Here is a 19,294-nt window from a genome sequence, read left to right as displayed (position 1 = left end):
AGAGAGAGAGAGAGAGAGAGAGAGAGAGAGAGAGAGAGAGAGAGAGAGAGAGAGAGAGAAGAGAGAGAGAAGAGAGAGTGGTAACGCCACAGATACGCGACACGCGCAGAGTGAAAAGTTCGAAGTGGGATAGTTATTTTTGAATAGCTTTCGTCTAGGATCGACGCTTTCAGATAGTAAAAAAGAAAAAAAATTAATTGGCGTATCGGCGAACGTGGGACGACCGAAATCGTGGATACAAACAAAAGAGATTCGCGGCTATAAACAAGGAATTGCAAAATTTCTAAAATTAGTCGTGCGAAACGTAATTCGATATTTAAAGGAAAAGCGGATCATTTGCCAACGGATGCACATTCGAATAAGCTAAAACTCTTTATTGGTTGGTGTGAACGTTTTTAACTAATGCAGGTTGCGTTTGAGAAGTGAAACGATTCTTTTTGTGTTTGATAATCGAGAAAGGGATTAATAACAAAAAAATATTGCTCCGCTTTGTATCGGTATAATGAGGCACTCGATGCTATTATCGATTCTTGTCTTATCTCAGTAACTAGCTCGGTAATTATATTTTTACAAGAGGATGTGTATAACATTTTTGGATGTGCTTTTATAAAGCTTGCTAAGACTACGATTAAGTTACAATTATTATACGGCGAGGCGTCAACTTAGTCTTGAGTAATCTATTTGAACAAAGCAGAATTTGTATAAATCGCAGACTGTGAAAGAAAGGCGTCAAACAAATAGCAAAATCATTGAATTAATTTATTTTTACAGATTGGTAATTATATTCCATTGTGAATACAGTTCAACCAACGGCAAATGCTTTGTCTACTGTAGCACAATGAACGTAAGGGTCGATTGGGGTGCGAAAGGGTCCGACGAAAAGTGTAACGTGGTTGGAGGATAGCCAGTAGATGGAGGATGCAATCCCTCGGTCGATATTCTGGCACGACAGGGGATGCCGGTTAGGGCCAGACTTGGCTCCCTCTAGGGCGTTGTTGTAAACGACTCTTGTGTGTGGCACAAGGTCAAACGGAAGATGATTCATCGACGAGGAGCGATATACTTGGTTGTATGACTGGCAAATAAACTGGTCGTTTACGTGTACGGTCATGTACAGTTTCATACACAATCGCCTGAGCAAACGATCAAACGAAATCGATAGATACATAATCTGTTAGTGTATACAGTGATACACTTATTGAAATAAATTATCTGGAAATAAATTTCGAACGAATACAAAATAAATGTTTGATTTCTTACTCGTGGAATAAGAAACTGAACTGTTCGATCGAATAAATCGCTGTAAATTTGGCTCATTTCTGACCGATACACGTACACGGAGTTTCAGATTCCATCTCTTCTAGTCTTCGATTTCTACTGCGCCAATTAAATCGTTTACATTTTAGTGTTTCCATCGGTATTGCATCGCAAAGATTTGAATCACCTGCCATGAATAACGCACGGAGAAATCCGAATAATTAAACGAGAGAGGTTAGAAACCGTTATTTTCGATCGATAACATGAATGGGGGAAATATATATATGACCATGCGAGTAAGCAACAGCGAACAAGATTGACCGTAGCAGTGTCGAAGATAATCAGCTTTATTCACCACGTTTACGAAGGCGTCAGTGAACTTTGAGAGTCACTGGCCTGCAAGAACCGACCTCCTTACGGGCTCATTGAATTTTTCCCTCTCTACCAGAACTTCTGTTGTAGTTCACTGTCATCCTCGATGCTAGACACCGAGAGGGGAGAGGGTTAGTTTCGCAAGGAAACTCAGCTCTTCATTACCAAGGATACAACGTCTATCGATAACTAACGTACATATTTCAAATGTATTCAAAATCGGTAGCAACTAATTGCAACGATTTCACATGGTTAATACTCTGTCGCCACATTGTCGGAAACGGAACACCAGCAATTCTTCCGGAACTTTGATACATGCGTGTCCAAGGTTGCAAAACTTTAAGTCATGAAATTTAATTGCGAAGATTAATAATCAGCACTTTCCTTGCTGTGGTATCATATATCATGAGTAATCGTGTTAGGAGAAAATTTATCATTGAATTTTCGAAAGCTTTCAAACAATTAATTTATCGAGATTACGTACATGATAACTTTATACTTACACTTGATATGTATACAAAATGATATATAAAAATGTAATATTAAATAAGTCCCTTATAACATTTATTTTAAAAAGTAACGATAAGTGACGATAACTGTTTAAATAGTTTCTCTGTATCGAAGGTATCTGCAGCTAATAGATAACGCTGATAAACGTAGCATATGACAGAACGAAAATATTCCGCGATGCAGTGGATTTATCTATAAATAAATTACACATTGCGCTCCTCCTTAATAAGTAGTTTGCACGATGAAAGAAAGTCGAGCGAATAAATTGATTCAACAATACGAAACATGAATCGATACGATCGTAGGAAAACGGCAGATCTGGCGTAAGGCATGTTCGTTGCATAAATGTTTGGCAATTACGACGCAAATTCGTGAAATATTCGAGCCGGTGATGAAATTATACGATGGAAACAGTCCTAGAATGTCTTTTGCAGAGTTGAACGAAATTCTAGTCAAATTAGAGGACAACAGAAAATAAGTTTTTTAATCCAATAGCCAATAACAGAATCGTGAAAAAGACTTGGCTTTATATTTATTTTGTAAACATGGCCAACATAAAAAACCCTTTTTCAACTTGAGACTTGACACAAAATTATGTAGAAAAACAAAAAGAAATCATTTTTAACCGACTTCGAAAAGGAGGAGGTGACTTAACTCGACATGTATATATTTTTTTGTCGACGTCGACAAATTTACCGTTGAAAGTATCACAATTAGCAAAAAAACATTTGCGATAATTGAAAGAATTTACCGAGGATTGCCATGCGACTCGATACGTTACACCACGACATCGAGTTTCTGCTCTTTGGCGATAAATTTTATCCAGATAAAAATGTCAAATAACGAATAAGCAATAAACAATTTTTTAGCCGTTATACGTTAAATACTAATTACAGATTGAATTGTAAAATGAAATTATGTATCACGTTGAACGACTAGGAACTTATTTGTACGACTGTTCCATCGAATAAACGTCGTAAATAAATCACTACTTATCATTCGAATAAAATTCGGCCAACCTCTGCACGTATGCATGTTGGCCTCTTGTTTTGTCCCATATCTCAGGAGCGGTTCTTCGGGAAATCGTAAAATTTGGCGTGATGCATAAGACATCGACTTGATCAAATTTTCGACAAAATTTAATGATTGAATGGAGGAGAGGGGAGATTGACACAGGGGATGCCATATTTTGTTTTGTAACGTAGAGTTACGTCGAGGCGGAGCGGTTTCTTCGGCGGGGATGAGCCGATAGGAATGGTTCCGGCTTCGATTTTGATTAGAAGTTTTGACTATTACGAATTCGATACGTTCCGCGCTAATCCCGAAAAAGTTCTGCAATCGATGTTGCCAGTTATTTTTTTTTCTCCCGTCACCGATCATAGTTGCTCTGTTCGAGTCACTAACTGTCCTATCGCGAAGCTGGAAATGAATCATCCGTTTCCTGGAAGCAAGGAATCGCGATTGGCACGTAAAATTGCACCTACTGCGAGAGATGGGTCGTAGTTGCTTGTGGTCGTTCGTTGTAAACGTAAAAATCGATAGCACAGAGGATTCCGTGGCGAGTTGTTAATAACAACGAAATCGTTCGATCGGTGTGGCCGAAACGAAGAAAGCGGTCGCCAATCGCGGCGTATTGCCGGGACAGAAATGGCGACCGGCGCGTTTGCTTCGGCCATAACCACAAAGTAACCCGTCCCTGTACCGGTTCCCGGAGGATCGTTGACATATTTTGGTAGATACATGCACAGTATTGATATTTACCATTTCGTGATGTCGTAGCCGATGAGAAGAATCACGTAAACAAGCACTTTTAACCTACACTTTCACGAGACCCTCAGGTTCTGGTAGAACTGGATAGGCGCAGTGTCCAGTCGCGGGGGTCGCGGCTCACGAACGAACGAACGAACGAACGAACGAACGAACGGGAAGGGAGGCTCCTCTCGTAGCCTAGCTTTCTGCGAATCCTGTATCCCTACGCCTGCGCGCGCGCACTTCTGATTAACTCCGTCTTGATTGGCCGGTTTCTAGATTAACAAAAATTCGTAATCAAATTCGCGTACGCCGTTTCCGTGAAATGTCGTTAACGGAATCGCAGGTTTCGTGTGTCCTGTTCTTTTCACGAGAAAGCAACGAATTAAATATGATTCGAGCGCGAATTTTTTTCACCGAGCCGGTAGGATTATTACAGTGCGCAAGCGTCGCGCGTTGCGGTCCTGCCGGTCGTTTGCGTGGCTCTTAATTTCGTCTGGAATACGATTCTCTCGCGGATTACCTTGAGAATAAGGTCGATCAGTGAAATCACCGATTCGTTGGAACCGTCGTGGAACCGATTCGAGTAGCAATGACATGTAATTTGCGGGAATTAATCATCGACGCGACCTGCCGGTCACGCTGGCCAATCATCGCGAGGGACGTGGGGAAATTACCTTATATGGGCAGCGGCATGCAAGCGACCGCATACAGACGTCGCGTGTCGTTCCGTGCGCATGCCGCATATTTTCCGTGCGCACGACGCGCAACGTCGTCAGGGCCGACGCTAAATGGAAGCAAATAAATACACTCCATTTGGGGCACTCGAAAAACAAACAAATTTTCTATGATTATCATATCATGTTTTAATCTTGACAATTTCTTTCTCCTCTATCTACTATTTTTAACGAACCTTGTATTCATTGATAAGGAAAATACGATTATTCTATCTGAGTATAACTTTCTATCCTCAGAAAGTAAAGACTGAACAAATTACGCTATATTAACAAGAAAAAGTAACCAACTCATAATTTGAAGGACTACCATGTAGTGCCTGCCCTGAACATTTTTGATAGGTTGAAAACACGCCAATACGCGACAGCGCAGTATCGGAAAGGCGGCAATCTCAAATACGCTTTATCGATAAACGTACAAAAAAAAATGTTGAGTATACATTTGTTTCATATACCATTGACAATTTTTATTTTACATACATCTGTCGCATTCAGTAATCTATGTAACACTGGAATTAAATTTAACACTAATGGCTTCGAATACAATTCGTAACCAACGATACTTCCATGTCATTTTGGACAAGACGGTAATTATGAGTACGTCACACTCACAAATAAATCACATTAAAATATTCACATAAATATATTTCACCTTAGATATGACAATATATGATTAAACGCAATTTGTATCCGTGCGAACTATAAGATGTAGCCAAGTACGTAATCGAAGAATTATGGAATATAAATAGGATATTACTTTAATACTGCTACCAATTATACATCTTTAAAGTATGTTTAATACATTTTAAGATTTTTTTTTGTAGTTTCTTCGTTACAGATTCCTTAAATAAAACTATTAATCTTAGATCGTAGACAATATACAATATAGCTAAAATAGTTAAGTTATACTCTACAAGCATAACAAACTAGAGAAACTATAGATTAGAAAATACTGAGACAAGATATATTCTAACTGACGACCGTAGTAATCGATGCTAGTTGACGCAAAAGAAATATTACATTAAAGATTTAGAAGACAATTCAAATTTACATGTTAACAATTATTAAAAATATATGAAAATTTATTTTATAATTTATGTTGTATCATATAAAAACTGAGTATTGTAGATGACATATATCTTAGTCTAGTTGTTAAAGCATCATTTATAAACGAGAAAAAGTATAAGACTATGTAGAAGTTGTCCTGTCTTGCCAATAATCTAATTAACTCTTACTCTCTTAAAACTATAAATGTAAAATTTTCGATACCTAAATAAAAATATGAATTTCTCTACAATTTTTTAATAGTATACTGTTTAGATACATATATGTACAATTTTGGCAAATTTACGGATAATGTTAAACACATGTTGCATTTTGATAATACATTCTACTTAGCATTTTGTATTAATATATGTATAAGTATTTATAATATTTGCGAATTATTATACCGGATGTTCCGACATCTTGGATAAATAAAATTTACGGTTGAACTTAAATCTTTTCGAATAAATATGTACTTATTTTTTCCTACTACCTAAATTAACCTTAAATAAGTATTAAACAATACATACTTTTTAATGAAAAGTATAAAACTTTATTTATTCAAGACATCGTATTTATGATCATATAGTAAAAAGAACAATTTAGTAGATAAATAGAATACACGAAAATATACCTAATTGTCTATAGATACTAGCCAAATCATCGTTATAGCGTAATTATTTAATACCTATCCAATTTGATAGATTCGAGTTAACAATAATTATTTAATTAACTAGACAAACAAAACGAATACATTTAAAACATGTTTTTGTCATTCTTTCAGACAGAAATATATATATATAAGAATTTAGCCATTTAAATTATTTGAATTATTTAGAGAATATGTACAAATTTTTATTGTAAAACATATTTTGAAGCTTCTATAGTCAAATAATATTGGCAGTAATTAGCAGTGTATATAATGCTTGTTAGACACTGCAGAATAATACAAAAATATTCAGAAGTATAGTTATCTTGTAATGTAGGTCATACTACACATTTAACCATTGTGTACATAATTAATATTTTCACTAAATTTAAATTTGTATAACTTCCCATACGGTGACCGTTTATTAATATTTATTTTTAATTATCTGTTCAGAATAATTTTTAAATAAGAAATATATGGTTTTTCGTTTAAAATTTATTTTTTTACTTCGGAAAATTAAAAAGTACGAAATGAATACATAATCGATCAAAAAGTCATATATGGAAAGAGGAGAACAAATGCAATTACAAAGTTCTTAAATAATTCAAATCGTAATACTTTTCTTTAAGTACTCCTTAACAGTGCTCTTCAAAGAATAAAGATGTTTTATTGCATTCATTTGCATAGAATGCACAGTAACTATGATCTTGCAAAAATAACTATATGGTAGGAACCACTCCTTTTTTTTTTTAAATAGAGTTATTGTTTATAATAATAATATAAAGATGAAAAACAAAAAGAAAACGCTATATGAGAACTATAGATAAGTTAGTTTCTCAGTCAATTGTTACAAGATTTTTCCTTGTTTTTACAATTAATCAGATCATTGAAGGACTAAGATGTACGCTTAGATAACTACACGATAATATTTAAAACTTAGCCTTGCAAAATTTTTCTGATTTCTAAAGCTAACAGAACGTTAGATGAGTCCCCGTTTTTTCTTATAATCTTCTAAGTTTAAGGAGCGTCGAGGTCCTGTATCTTTAATATTACTAATAGGTTTCGGTAATACACTAACGGGATTATCTAAAATAAAAAAAATATATTATATTCATGTTAGTTTTGTTTGATATTAGTGTTTTAAATATTTAATAAAAATGTTTGTGTGCAACTTACTCGGAATGGGTACTTCCAAATCTATTGTGATATCAAAATCATGAGCATTAAATAGGTCCTCGGTACTTTGCTTTTTCTTTGTTTCTTGCCCGTTTTCTTTTTCGCTATTTACTGTTACTGATTCCGTTTGTTGAGGAGTTGTTTTGTCATTTATTGGAACAGTTGACGATATCTCGTCATCTTCTGGTTTATAAACCATTCTTGGTTTTGTACTTCGTCTGGTAAATGGGTCGTCCACCTTTTTACCTTTATTAGCTTTAATCTCTTCCTATAATATACAAAGTATATATTAATTTATTATTTATTACTTAATTAATTTATTAATTATAAATATTATAAAATCACCATAATAGCTTTTTCAGCTTCTTCAACGTTTTTCTTCCGATTACGATCGTTAATATAAGATATACTAGATATTGTTGCGGTGCGCATTTTATCAAGTTCTGAAGCACGTTCTTCGAGCTCGCCCAATTCTTGATTAAGACGACTGGCGGTTTCGTCGTCTCCTCTACAATTAGCTGCGTCTCTTTCTCGCATAAGTTGTGCTTTTTTCATTGCGTAATTGTATGGATTTTGTTTAAATCTTTCTTTTTCCCGTACAATTTTCTCTATATCTTCTTCTTTAAATTCATATACTAAGGCTTCCTTAATGTCTTTTAATTTTTGATCGACTTCTTCGAACGTGGGCATGGATATTCCTTGCAAAGCGCAAGTTTCCTTCCATTTGAAAAATTCAGACTCAGTGAACTCTTGATTCGATACAAATTCTAATCTGAACACGCGTTCCTGAGCTCCATGCCTTAATTTCAATCCTTTGTTTGTTCTTGTACCGCCGAGTTGGTAAATTTTCCCTGTTTCACAGACGCCGCTTATTTCAGCTACTCGGTAAACGGGTTTTCCATTGTTATTTCCAATACCAATCCTAACAAAACAACCTTGTACTACTCTATCAAAGAAAGGTAGATGTACAAATCTCTCCATTTTGTGACGAGATAATCTAATTTTATTGAGATCTTCCTTAGTACTGACATATATTGGTTTCTTCGGTTTGGCTTTATTACTAGTAACAGACCTGAAAAGTTACGTACGCGATCGTCAGTCAAAAATCGCTGTCGTTTAAAAATTATTCCAAAATGATAATAATAAAAAAAAAAGAGAACAAACAAACAGGTACTGACTTTTTATCGTTATCGGAATCGGAATCCCTGCTATCGCTTGAAGACGATCTACGATGAGATGATGGTTTAGCGGTTTCTTCGTCTTCACCGCTATCCGATGAACCGCTATCATCGGAATAAATATCAGACGCTTTAAGCTTTGTTTTATTTGCGCCACCCTTGTGATCATCTTCCAATTCTTCTTCCTCCATGTCCTTTGATTGTTGTTGCTGTTGTTCTATCCTTTGTTTCTCTTTTTCCTCTGTTGGAAGATCAGAAGATATTTATAAAAACCGTCGATGAGTGGATAAAAATCGTCGATAATTTATTAATCACTTTACCTCTTTCTTTCTTCTCTTCTCTCCTTGCTTTTAGAAGAGACATTGCATGGAATTTTTTATCTTGCTTCTCTTCTATAGTTTTTTTACGATCTTTACTTCGTTCTTTAGGATCTGGAGCTCTGTCGACTTTCCTCTCCTCAGCACTTTTCTCTTTCTTCCGCGATTCCTTTTGTTTTTTCAATTCTTGTTTCTTGGCCATTCGTAATTTCTTTTCAATCTCAAATCTTGTTTTCATAATTTCGCGTTGTTCGATACGTTTAAAAATTTCCTGTTCGCGTTCTTTTTCAGTCATTTGAGCAAGCCTTGCTTGATCTTCAGCATCACCCATCAACTTATCATCATAGCCATCGTTGAATTCCTCTTGACTAGAATCCGAAACACTGGCATCTGAGTCTGAAACCTCTCCTAAAAGTATAAAAGTACTTTTTAATTTTTTGTATAGAATTCCAATCTCTTTTTCAATCTCTATTCATGTCTTATCCACAATGTTGAGTGGTTAACATTGATGCACATAATTACCTTCTTCCGGTTCAGAGACTTTCTCAGGTTCTTTTTCACTAGCACTCTCCTCGCTGCTAGACTTTGTCATCTTTCTTTTATTTCGTTTAGTCGGCACTTTCTTTTTCTTATTTTTACCAGCCTTTGCACCCCAATCATCATCCGAATCTGATGTGTCTGAATTATTTTTGCTGTCCTTTTTAGCATTACCTGTGTCTTCATTAGATTGAGAATCATCTTGAGCTTTTCCTTTCTTCTTTTTAGCGAGCGATAACAAGTCCTAATTCAAGAGATAAACGTTTAATAAAAAGATCAAACGTTTTCTATACAGCAAACAAATTTCTGATATACACATGTAAAGTACGAATTGCGAGAAAAAAGAATTTTACATGTAGCATCCATTTGGTTTAAACATTAGCCAATTACTCTTGAAAATTAAGTGAACATGTTTTTATATATATACAAATTTGTGCGTGTACCGTTTAGCAGTATAACAGAGGTTATGTAAAGCAATATTTCATTTGCACGTCGTTTCTTGTAATATGATTGAAATGTATACGAGGTGATACGATGTAATCAATTTTACTATTGAAATCCGCATGCTCGACATTCGAAGATAAGAAATTCATCGTAAATGTAAAACAGAAAAAATACGCGACATGAGATTTTTATGTAAGGTTATATCATTTACATTATCCAAATCCGAGCCACTTTCCGATGCACTGCCACTACTATCAGAGTCTATAAGAGCCTGATTCTTCCTCTTTGGCATCGTCACGAGAAATTGCACACGGAGATCGTGAAAATTGCACGCCCTCCTGACAAAGACAAATCTAACGTCATACAAGATACAATAAACTAGGAAGACCGCGCAGAACCGAAAACGTTAAACATCAACGACAACATGGCAACGTAATGCCACTTACTTCTTCAACCTAGTGACAAAGTTGAACAAAGTTGAACTGCACATTTTATTCCATAAAATTTTTGTACATAATTCATTGATATGTAAAATAATAAAGTATTCCTTCCAATAATGTTCATATTTTCTCTCGTAATTCACGAATTATCCACCTATTTCGTTCGTTGATTTTGTAGGTGCAAAGCTTTTACGTTAGGAATATTTTCTTTCGTAAATTGGTAAGTGTGAATGTTGACACTTTTTGCCGTCAATGGCGTACAATAGACGCACCTGTGTCGATGTGTCAGAGAAATTTTATACTATATTGGATTTTATATGACGTTACCATCAGGCAGTGAAATGTAATTATAGGAGTGGCATTTACGAATTAATTTTAATAGATAGTAGTGTCGTAGCGAACGCGAGCATTCTAATTACGGATGTTTAAAATTAGAATATTCAATGGCTGTGAATATGGAAGTAGAAAAGAACACCTCCAAAGAGGTTGACACTCAACTTTTGGCAACCAATTCGATGGAATTTCACGATGGCATTCAAAAAAATGATGAAAATGTTAGAGATCTTGAGAATTCGTTTTCGTCGCTTGAAAATAAAACGTTCGATAGCGAGGAATGCGATCGTACGATTATATACGCACAACTCGAGGAGCCTAAAATTTACCCGAATGATTTAGACGATAATCGAATATCAAATAATGAAAAACAGAAAGTAAGCATCGAAAATAAAGAGAAAGAATTGTCACAGAACAAGAAAACTTTAAGGAATGATTACAAGAGTCATCAATCAGAAGCAACATCAGAAAACTCCAATGATAGACATGCATCTCAAGCACCGTTAGCTTTTACAATTGACTTTGGCAACAAGGAAGTTGATACAAGCAAATATCAGAATTTATTTGAGAGATATAATGCTCGTCATAAACGAAATCTTTCCACATCTAAGGTAGGCACCATTTGGATTTTATATTAAATTATGTGAAGAAAGAAGGTTCAGATTTAAACAGTTTTCCACAATAATATCTTGAAAGTATAGAATAAAAGAAACTAAGCTGAAATTGAAATTAAATTTTCAGGTAGAAATAAATACCAAAAAAACTGGCACATGTTCTTCAAATTTAATGCAAAAACAAAAAGTTTCTAGTACACATTCTGAAGGTTACTTTAGTAGTGAAGATGACACAAGAAGAAAAACAGATCAATTATCAATGAAACTGAAACAGCTAGGTAATTTTATGAGTTAACATAGAGCATAATTATTTGATTTTCATTTAATTGAAACTTTTAGCACGATTTAATAATGTTCCATAATAAATATTTAAAGTATAATATTTGAAATAATGCTTGCTTACTTCCATAAACATTGAAGATCAATTCCTTTAGAAGAATAAATTCTGTATAATGGAATACTATATTTGTAAAGTATGAGTCATGATGGAGTCACCTTTTTAATATTCTTCTCAAGTATCTTTGATATGTTCACAGTATGTAGGCTGCCATCACATTAATGACTCTAATATTTTATCAATATATTATAGTATTAAGTTACATTACACTGAAATATTATGTTAAAAACTTTAACATTAGTATTAACAAATTATTTTAACAAAAATGTTATACTGTATACTTCATTTTTATATTTATTAATTCTTTTTTTAGGTTCAAGAACATTTTTAAAATCATCTAACACTGCAACAAAATCTGAATCTGCTATGAAAGTGACAAATTTTCAGAGTACACGAAATGCAATGACTAGATCTTTTGAACAGTCAAAACAAACTAGATTCGCTGATAAAAATCTTTCTTTAGAACTTGGTTATACAGGAAAAATAAATTCAACACCATATTGGGTGCCTCAAAAATCAGCTACCATAAATGATTTAAGTAGAATTCAAGCAAATAATTATGATGATGAAGCTGAAAAGTTATACACAAAGAATATAGATCCAGAAGATGATTATGAAAATTCATCTGATAATGCTTCTGAAAAAGTTTGTAACATCAATTATGGTAGGAATAAAAGTATGAATGCAAAAGAACACAATTTATCTAGTGTTAGTTATACAATGGAAGTGAATCCAGATGAACTGGCTGAAACGAATATAGATGTTTTTAATGTCAGTAATGTTGATGGAGGATCAGATGGTGCAGTTAGTGAAGCAGGAACATACACAATACACAAGGATTATACAGATGAAGAGAAAGCAAGAATGGATATTGATAAAGTGTTTAGTGTTGGTATTTTAACCGAAGAGGAGAGCAATGGAGCATGTATTCATAACTTTAAGGTAAACGAATTGTGTATTAAATGTTTGGTACTATTGTGGGATAACTTTTTCTTTATTAACACTATTTTTTTTTTATTTCAAAGATGAGTGTTTCAAGGGATAACAATACATGGATATCAGAATGGGCTACACAAGTAGCAGAACATAATTCTCTTCCACCAGCGATTGGTGGACCGACCGGTCGTACTCCTCCACTAAGTCCTTCCAAGATACCGTCTCCTATTCATACTAGATCTCAAAGACTGGCTCGTAGTCGCAATGTACGAAATTTTTGTACCTTGATCACTTTAATTATACTATCTTAATTATTATTCTATCTTGTATATTATATTTACATAATGGTACATATTTCCAGGAACAAAGCGACAGCAGTTTAGATGCGGAATCGTACTTGCGAATAAAAGAAAGAGTAGGTTTAATTTCAAATCAGCACATAATGATTGACTCTGGTGGAGAATCAGATGATGACACCAGTAATAGCTATAATACACCACCGCATAGTGCACAACGGACACCAGTGCATGGTACTTTAACAAGGCGCGGGAGTTTATCTGAATCTCTTTTTAGAAGAGCCAACACCAGCGAAAATAGGAGGAGCATTCGCAAATATTTGAGTTCAAACAAATCTAAGACTGAAGACACAAGCGCAGAATTAAGTAGTCCGTCCAAAGATTTTGCTTCCCTTCATTTAGGAAGGCGAAGTAGTTCCTTGGACAGGTAAAAAAAGCAATTATATGAATATTGATATCATAACTTGTGGTTGTAAATTATTCGCAAATATTATTTGGTTTGACACGACATAGGCGAGAATGTACATCCGATACAACTGAATCTAATACGTCCAGGAGGAGTAGTATGAAGTATTATCGAGATGATGAAACTACGTATACAAATAGCCCTGTTTTGAGCCGCCTAAGACCTTCTACGCCGAAATTAACTAACAGTCCAATCGTAACTCGCAAGACGGTAACAAAAATTGTTAATTCACTGGTGTTAGAAAAAACTAAGCACCTGGCGAAATCTTCTACAGAAGCTAAAAACATTGGATACTTTACTTGTGTTGAAAACAGGTACGCATATAGAATAAAATCCAAACATACTTGTATAAATAATACTAAACATTTTATTTCTTGAAGTCCATACATGTTAAGGAAGTCTAATAGTACCGCAAGTTACCATGAAGGAAGTATCGGCCTGAATAATAAAGAAATGCTAACGAAAACGAACAGTGTTCTTCAAAATAGTCCGAATCTTCAACGCAATCTAAATATCCAAAGATCGTGCAGCAATGCAAATATCAGAAATGTAAAGTCACAGAGCCACTTATCTCGTCGTAGTAGCTTTAACAGTAGTGACATTGACAGAACGTCTTCAAGAGGAAGGTGTGTTGTTGCATCTGACAGTAGCAGCGAGGCTGGTGAACAGCAAGTTAAACCTTCACTAGCTTCGATATCATCGGGAATTAAATTGAATCGAGCTTTTAGCATACGAAGAGCTAGGTACTTTTTGAAGATAAAAAATCTGAGATGTTGACATAATGCATTGAAACCTGTTTTTTTTATATGTAGATTAAATTGTGAATCCGATACAACACCAAATACAACTCCCGAAGAAAGACGAAGGCGAGCACAAAGCGAAGTAAAATCAACAATACCCGCAAATAAACAACAAAATTATCATCGAAGTCGTGCAAGCAATGTAAACGCTCATTTCAAAGAACCTTTAAAAAAATCAGAGCCTATAAAACCTAGAACTGTATCTATATCAAGAACTGACAGTACTAGGATTAGTATAAGGGCACCGAAATCATCTCACGTGAGTTTCTTTAACATTTTGTAAACATAGAATCATTATTATATTTCAATTTATTTTGACGATTTTTAAATATTTTAGCATGTTTCTATTACACAACGACCTAATCAGAAAGTAAATAAAGATCAGAAATCTGGTAGAAGTAATTCAACATTAACATCAAAGGAAGTCGAATTTCAGAATTGGAAAAGGAGGAAAAGTTATGATCCAATGAAGGCAGCCGCGGAAGGGAGAAAGAAATTAATAGACAACTCAAAAAAACATCACAGCACAGAAGACAGTTCTGGCAAGTGAGTAGATAACTTCAAAATATTTTTGAACCCATTTAGAATATACAATTATAATCTTTGAAACGATAAATGTCTTTTTAGTCACGATAATTCTGTATTGCGGTCAGCAAGTTTTCATGGAACTGGTGGTGCCCTTTCATTAGCTAATGAATGGTCAGACAACGAATTAAATTTTACTGAGAACGACAATCAAGTACCTCCACCATGTAGTCCACAATTGGTAAATTAAAAAGAAATTAAATATTTAAAAAAACATGTCTATACTATAAATAATTTTTATTGAATTATTAATATACAGAAAAGCGATAGCGATCTAGAAACATCGTATTACTTACAAGCAACGCAAAATGTTGTATCAGCTATGTCAGCTCGTATTACAGACTGTCATTCACCTTTGATAGATTCAGATAATGAAAGCGATGAGGATACTAGTCATAGTCTGCATAAAAATACGTCGAAAACATTAAATCAGCCTAGCGATACAGAGAGTAGCGACGATCGCCAGCCCTGTACACACAATACTATTTCAAACACTAAATATAACAGAGCATTCAGGTAACAGTGTTTAAAATTTAACTAGTCCGTATTATTTCTAATGCCTAATACCTAAATTATTAGTATTATCAGTGTATTCTAAGAATTGATTTACAGCTTACGCAGACCAAGAGTAGACTCACAAGTAACAAAACTACCAACAAATGTAAATAAAAATAAATCGGTCGCATCCGATACTCGTGGAAAATCTGAATCTATTACAAGTATTAGTAGAACCGATTCTGGGCGCTTCAGTATGCGATTAAACAGAACTTCAAATACTGTACGTATCTCTTTCCGTGCGCAACATACGTATTTCTATAAAGTATTTATCTAAACAAAATTTGTTATAGGGTTCTAAAGCGAAACCAAAGGAAACAAAAAAATCTGTAACACCTAACGCAAGGGAAGTTGAAATGCAAAATTGGAAACGTCGTAAAAGTTACGATCCTATGAAGGCCGCAATGGAAGGAAAACGAAAAGCAGGTTTAGCCAAAAAGAATGTGAATGCAAATCTTTCTCCAAGGTAAACAGTTTGTATTTATTTCTATCCGTACGGGAAATTATATGAAAGATATGATGAAAAATATTGTTGTCGCTATAATGTAAAAAGTAATTATTTCACTGTGTTGGTAGGACCGATAGCGATCGATAATCTAATGATAGAGACCATCGGTACAAGCAAGTGGTACGAAAAAGACTTGTTTGATTTTGCGATTTAGATTTTTTTAAGAGGTACACTAGCAATATAATTTTTAAATGTCATTGCTACTTTTGTAGGGCCTCTTGAGAAAATCGTATTGCAACAATGCTGCTTTTTGAATTTATTTATATACACGTTAATTCATTGCCTATTGCGATGCACAATTAATCTATGAATACTATGGATGTGCCTCTGTTTTATATGATTTTTTAGTCTAATAATAGCTTTTACTTTTGTCACATAAGAATCCATATTATTCATGTTTCACTTCATAGCATATTTTCGAAATGGATTATGTTTTAGTGAACTCGGCTATAAAAATATTCATTAATTTTTTTATTGAAAGAATGTAACTCGTAATTGAAATAGTTAGAATGAAACCAATATACATATACATTTCTTCATAATGTGTTTGTCAGCCAGGAATTTAAGCCTAGTTTGTTTTGGCTTATTAATGCAACACACGGCTAGATTAATGTTTTAAGCCTTATATATTGATTCTTTTTGTTTGCATGATCCAAGAAAGAACCAAGCTGCTCTTGGTTGAATAAAGCTGCTTGCATAGAACTTTTAATTGGACAAATTTACTGCAATTTTTACAGAGTTTTTAGGTTATATAGGTACAAACCTCTAACACGTTGAAATATTCAATATAGTCATTTAACAGATAATCGTTATATATAGAGAAATATAAAATATCTAGTAACTGGTTCTTTCTTTGCATAGTCTTACCTCAAGAAAAATATTTGCTCTCTTTTTAGTCATGTTGCAAGATCACGTAGTTTCCATGGTTCATCAGGATTTGGAGTTAGCGATTGGAGTGATGAAGAGTTGGCTATATCTGCGGACGAAAGTACCGTCTATTAAAGGTCACGCTATTAATGATATTATATGAATGAATTAAGTTACAAGAATTTCAACTATAGCAATTAATGTACATAAAGAATAAGAACATCAGTTCTTACTAAATTGCTCTATGAATAGTTCTATACATTTAAAATTATATTAAATGGAGAAGAATGTTAAAAAATCTTTTCTATATTAAAAGATTCTATTTTTTGCAACTTTTAACATTAAGAAACTATAGAACTATATGGCTATCAGTACTGTTTTAAGTTCAAGTATCACTATTTAATCAAATTGATGTCCTTATATTTTAGTTTTTCTTTAAATGTATTCAAGTGTATCATTGAATGCTGTATGAATTAAGACAAGAGAATATGTCAAAGTCTTCTGAATTTTGTGGTAAAAATAATAGTTCCAAAGTTAGGGCCTAAAGGTAATGAATACTAAATATATAAGATCATGTGTGTAATTGGTTTAATTGTGATTGGACCAATCATGTAGCAGTGTAGAGGTATTATTATCTTGACATTTTAGTTTTTAGTAGACATAACTATTATTTGTTTTTTGAAGTAAAATTATTATTCATTGCATTATTCGTTATAGTAGTTTCAGGAAACAATTGTTTACAGTATTTTATGTTCTCAATTTACTTTAATTGATACTTATTATTTCTTCTTGTGTCTCGTTGAAATCAATATGTCTCGAAAATGATATGAAAAAATTATTAGTTTCTATCAACTACAGAATTATACATATTGCTTGATAACAAATTAGGAAAGATATTATCATCTATCATTGATTCATGTATGAGCTCTCTGCATTTCAACATAATTATTGATGTATCTAAAGAAAAAATGCTATTTGCTCCTGAAATGTGCAATAAATTACTCTAATTACTTTTTACATCTAATAATTTAATAATTAATGTGATCATAGTATGCTTTAAGATGATAGTATATATTGTATTATATTTTATTATTGATCAATTTAATTGTATATCGTTTCGTTTACTATGAATTCTGTAAATATTAGGAAATGTTTTCAATTAATTGTAAGAACAAATATTGATCTAAATAATCTAGAAATTATATTCAGCTCATTGATGTATAATTATAACATTATCTAAACAGTAAATTTTAATATGCACTTGTTCAAAAGGTTTATGTTGTTTGGTCGCGCTTCTTGTTGATGTATTATAAATTTATCAGCAATTTGAGATACTACACAATTTAGATAAATCAATTATTTTTATGCACTTCCACGTACAGCTGGTTATATTGTAATTTTTACTGCATAATTTTTGAAATAAACATTATTTATTTTATTTGTAATCTTAAAAATCAATAAATCTCTTAAAGAGATTATTCATATGTTTGACAGGATTTTGGAAACAACACTTCGTGAGATGTATAAATAATTTATGCAGTAAGAAACATCATATCATATGATACATATGAAAAAAGAAATATCGATAAAATGCGATGTTGTATTTTGTTGAAAGCTTATTTTCAGAAAGATTTCATTATTTAAAAAAATGTATGTTCTGCACATTATTATTATTGTCAAAATGCACTTGTATGTTTTGTTTCAATAACCTAAGAAGGTGCTAATTGTAAACTTTGTTTGATTTAGTTTTCCAAATCCTACCTTTCCACTTAGTCATAGAAAGTTAAGTAATTCATAATTAGTGCGATTAATGTTTAAACGTTAATTGACTGTAATTTAGCATGATATATTTTTCAACCATTTGTATTATTGAGGGCGGGAAGGCTTTTTTCGAATACGAATAATTCTTCCAAAAATGGTGCAAAACAAATTTTACGTTATAAAACTATGTTTATACTATACAGATTTTTAATATCGTGTTAAAGATGCTTACGATGCATATACATAAATACGTAGTATTGTTGCAACTTGTTTCAATATGGATATTCATTTCTCGTTCTTCCTTCGAATAAACGTGGGCTTCCATTGTGAAGGTCATTGTGATTGCAAAATTGTTATTAGATTATTTAATATAAAATGATGTCTATACATCTTCTATTATTGTACTTTCTCATTGTGAAAGTGAGAATCGGAATATTTCATTTTATTCATTGTATTTGTTAGTTTCTCGATCTAATATTATCTCCGAATAACATGATAAAACAAAACATATTTGTATACCATCGCAAATCACTCATACACATAATATGTAGAGTTTTGCTATATTTTGTATAGATTATATTGCGTTATACCTGCGATCTACGACTTTCCCAACGCATTTTGGCGCAAACAACCTTATACGTACGTTCATACAATATAGAAAACGCAATATATTTTTCTATCAGCAATGTTTAGCGATAGATATAAGTTCAAACGTATTGTTAATGGTTTCGTATGATAATTTCTAGGGTGTGCATGATTTATTTTTCTC

At 33.2% G+C, this 19,294-nt stretch overlaps 3 protein-coding genes across 7 annotated transcripts in view; 1 reads left to right on the top strand and 2 right to left on the bottom strand.

The window, feature by feature from the left end:
* The window catches only part of LOC128887452 (cofilin/actin-depolymerizing factor homolog), a 6,986-nt gene extending 2,767 nt beyond the window's left edge, over positions 1-4,219 (bottom strand). The window contains exon 1 of the mRNA XM_054143331.1: positions 3,901-4,219. Coding sequence (XP_053999306.1) covers positions 3,901-3,903 — 3 coding nt within the window. The 5' untranslated portion in view covers positions 3,904-4,219. The remainder of the gene's footprint in view (positions 1-3,900) is intronic.
* A 1,027-nt stretch (positions 4,220-5,246) lies between these two features.
* On the bottom strand, positions 5,247-10,385 carry LOC128887447 (RNA polymerase-associated protein Rtf1). Of its 2 annotated transcripts, none has more exons than XM_054143308.1 (7): positions 10,179-10,385; positions 9,509-9,767; positions 8,990-9,394; positions 8,670-8,910; positions 7,837-8,563; positions 7,492-7,759; positions 5,247-7,401 (listed from the first exon to the last, which is right to left on the bottom strand). In XM_054143308.1, exons 1-7 carry the CDS (start codon positions 10,257-10,259, stop codon positions 7,295-7,297), a joined length of 2,088 nt encoding a protein of 695 aa, XP_053999283.1. In that variant the 5' UTR covers positions 10,260-10,385; the 3' UTR covers positions 5,247-7,294. The 2 variants fall into 2 exon arrangements, with proteins under 2 accessions (XP_053999283.1, XP_053999284.1); XM_054143309.1 differs by lacking the exon at positions 10,179-10,385 and adding an exon at positions 9,967-10,149.
* Positions 10,386-10,622: 237 nt separating this feature from the next.
* LOC128887439 (uncharacterized) lies at positions 10,623-18,764 on the top strand. Of its 4 annotated transcripts, none has more exons than XR_008460035.1 (15): positions 10,627-11,351; positions 11,482-11,632; positions 12,065-12,693; positions 12,777-12,953; positions 13,049-13,410; positions 13,497-13,763; positions 13,830-14,192; positions 14,262-14,508; positions 14,587-14,795; positions 14,877-15,015; positions 15,094-15,350; positions 15,447-15,612; positions 15,683-15,855; positions 15,966-16,064; positions 16,794-18,764. XR_008460035.1 is itself a non-coding variant. In XM_054143294.1 (15 exons), exons 1-14 carry the CDS (start codon positions 10,851-10,853, stop codon positions 15,982-15,984), a joined length of 3,660 nt encoding a protein of 1,219 aa, XP_053999269.1. In that variant the 5' UTR covers positions 10,627-10,850; the 3' UTR covers positions 15,985-16,017; positions 16,794-18,764. The 4 variants fall into 4 exon arrangements, 2 of the variants coding, with proteins under 2 accessions (XP_053999269.1, XP_053999268.1); XM_054143294.1 differs by having other exon boundaries at positions 15,966-16,017; XM_054143293.1 differs by lacking the exon at positions 15,966-16,064 and having other exon boundaries at positions 10,629-11,351.
* The last annotated feature ends 530 nt before the right edge of the window (positions 18,765-19,294 follow it).

The sequence above is a fragment of the Hylaeus anthracinus genome, unplaced genomic scaffold (assembly GCF_026225885.1).
Source record: "Hylaeus anthracinus isolate JK02 unplaced genomic scaffold, UHH_iyHylAnth1.0_haploid 11989, whole genome shotgun sequence".
NCBI lineage: Eukaryota > Metazoa > Arthropoda > Insecta > Hymenoptera > Colletidae > Hylaeus > Hylaeus anthracinus.
The sequence above is the reverse complement of the archived record's forward strand: the minus strand, read 5'-3'. Positions and strand labels throughout refer to the sequence as shown.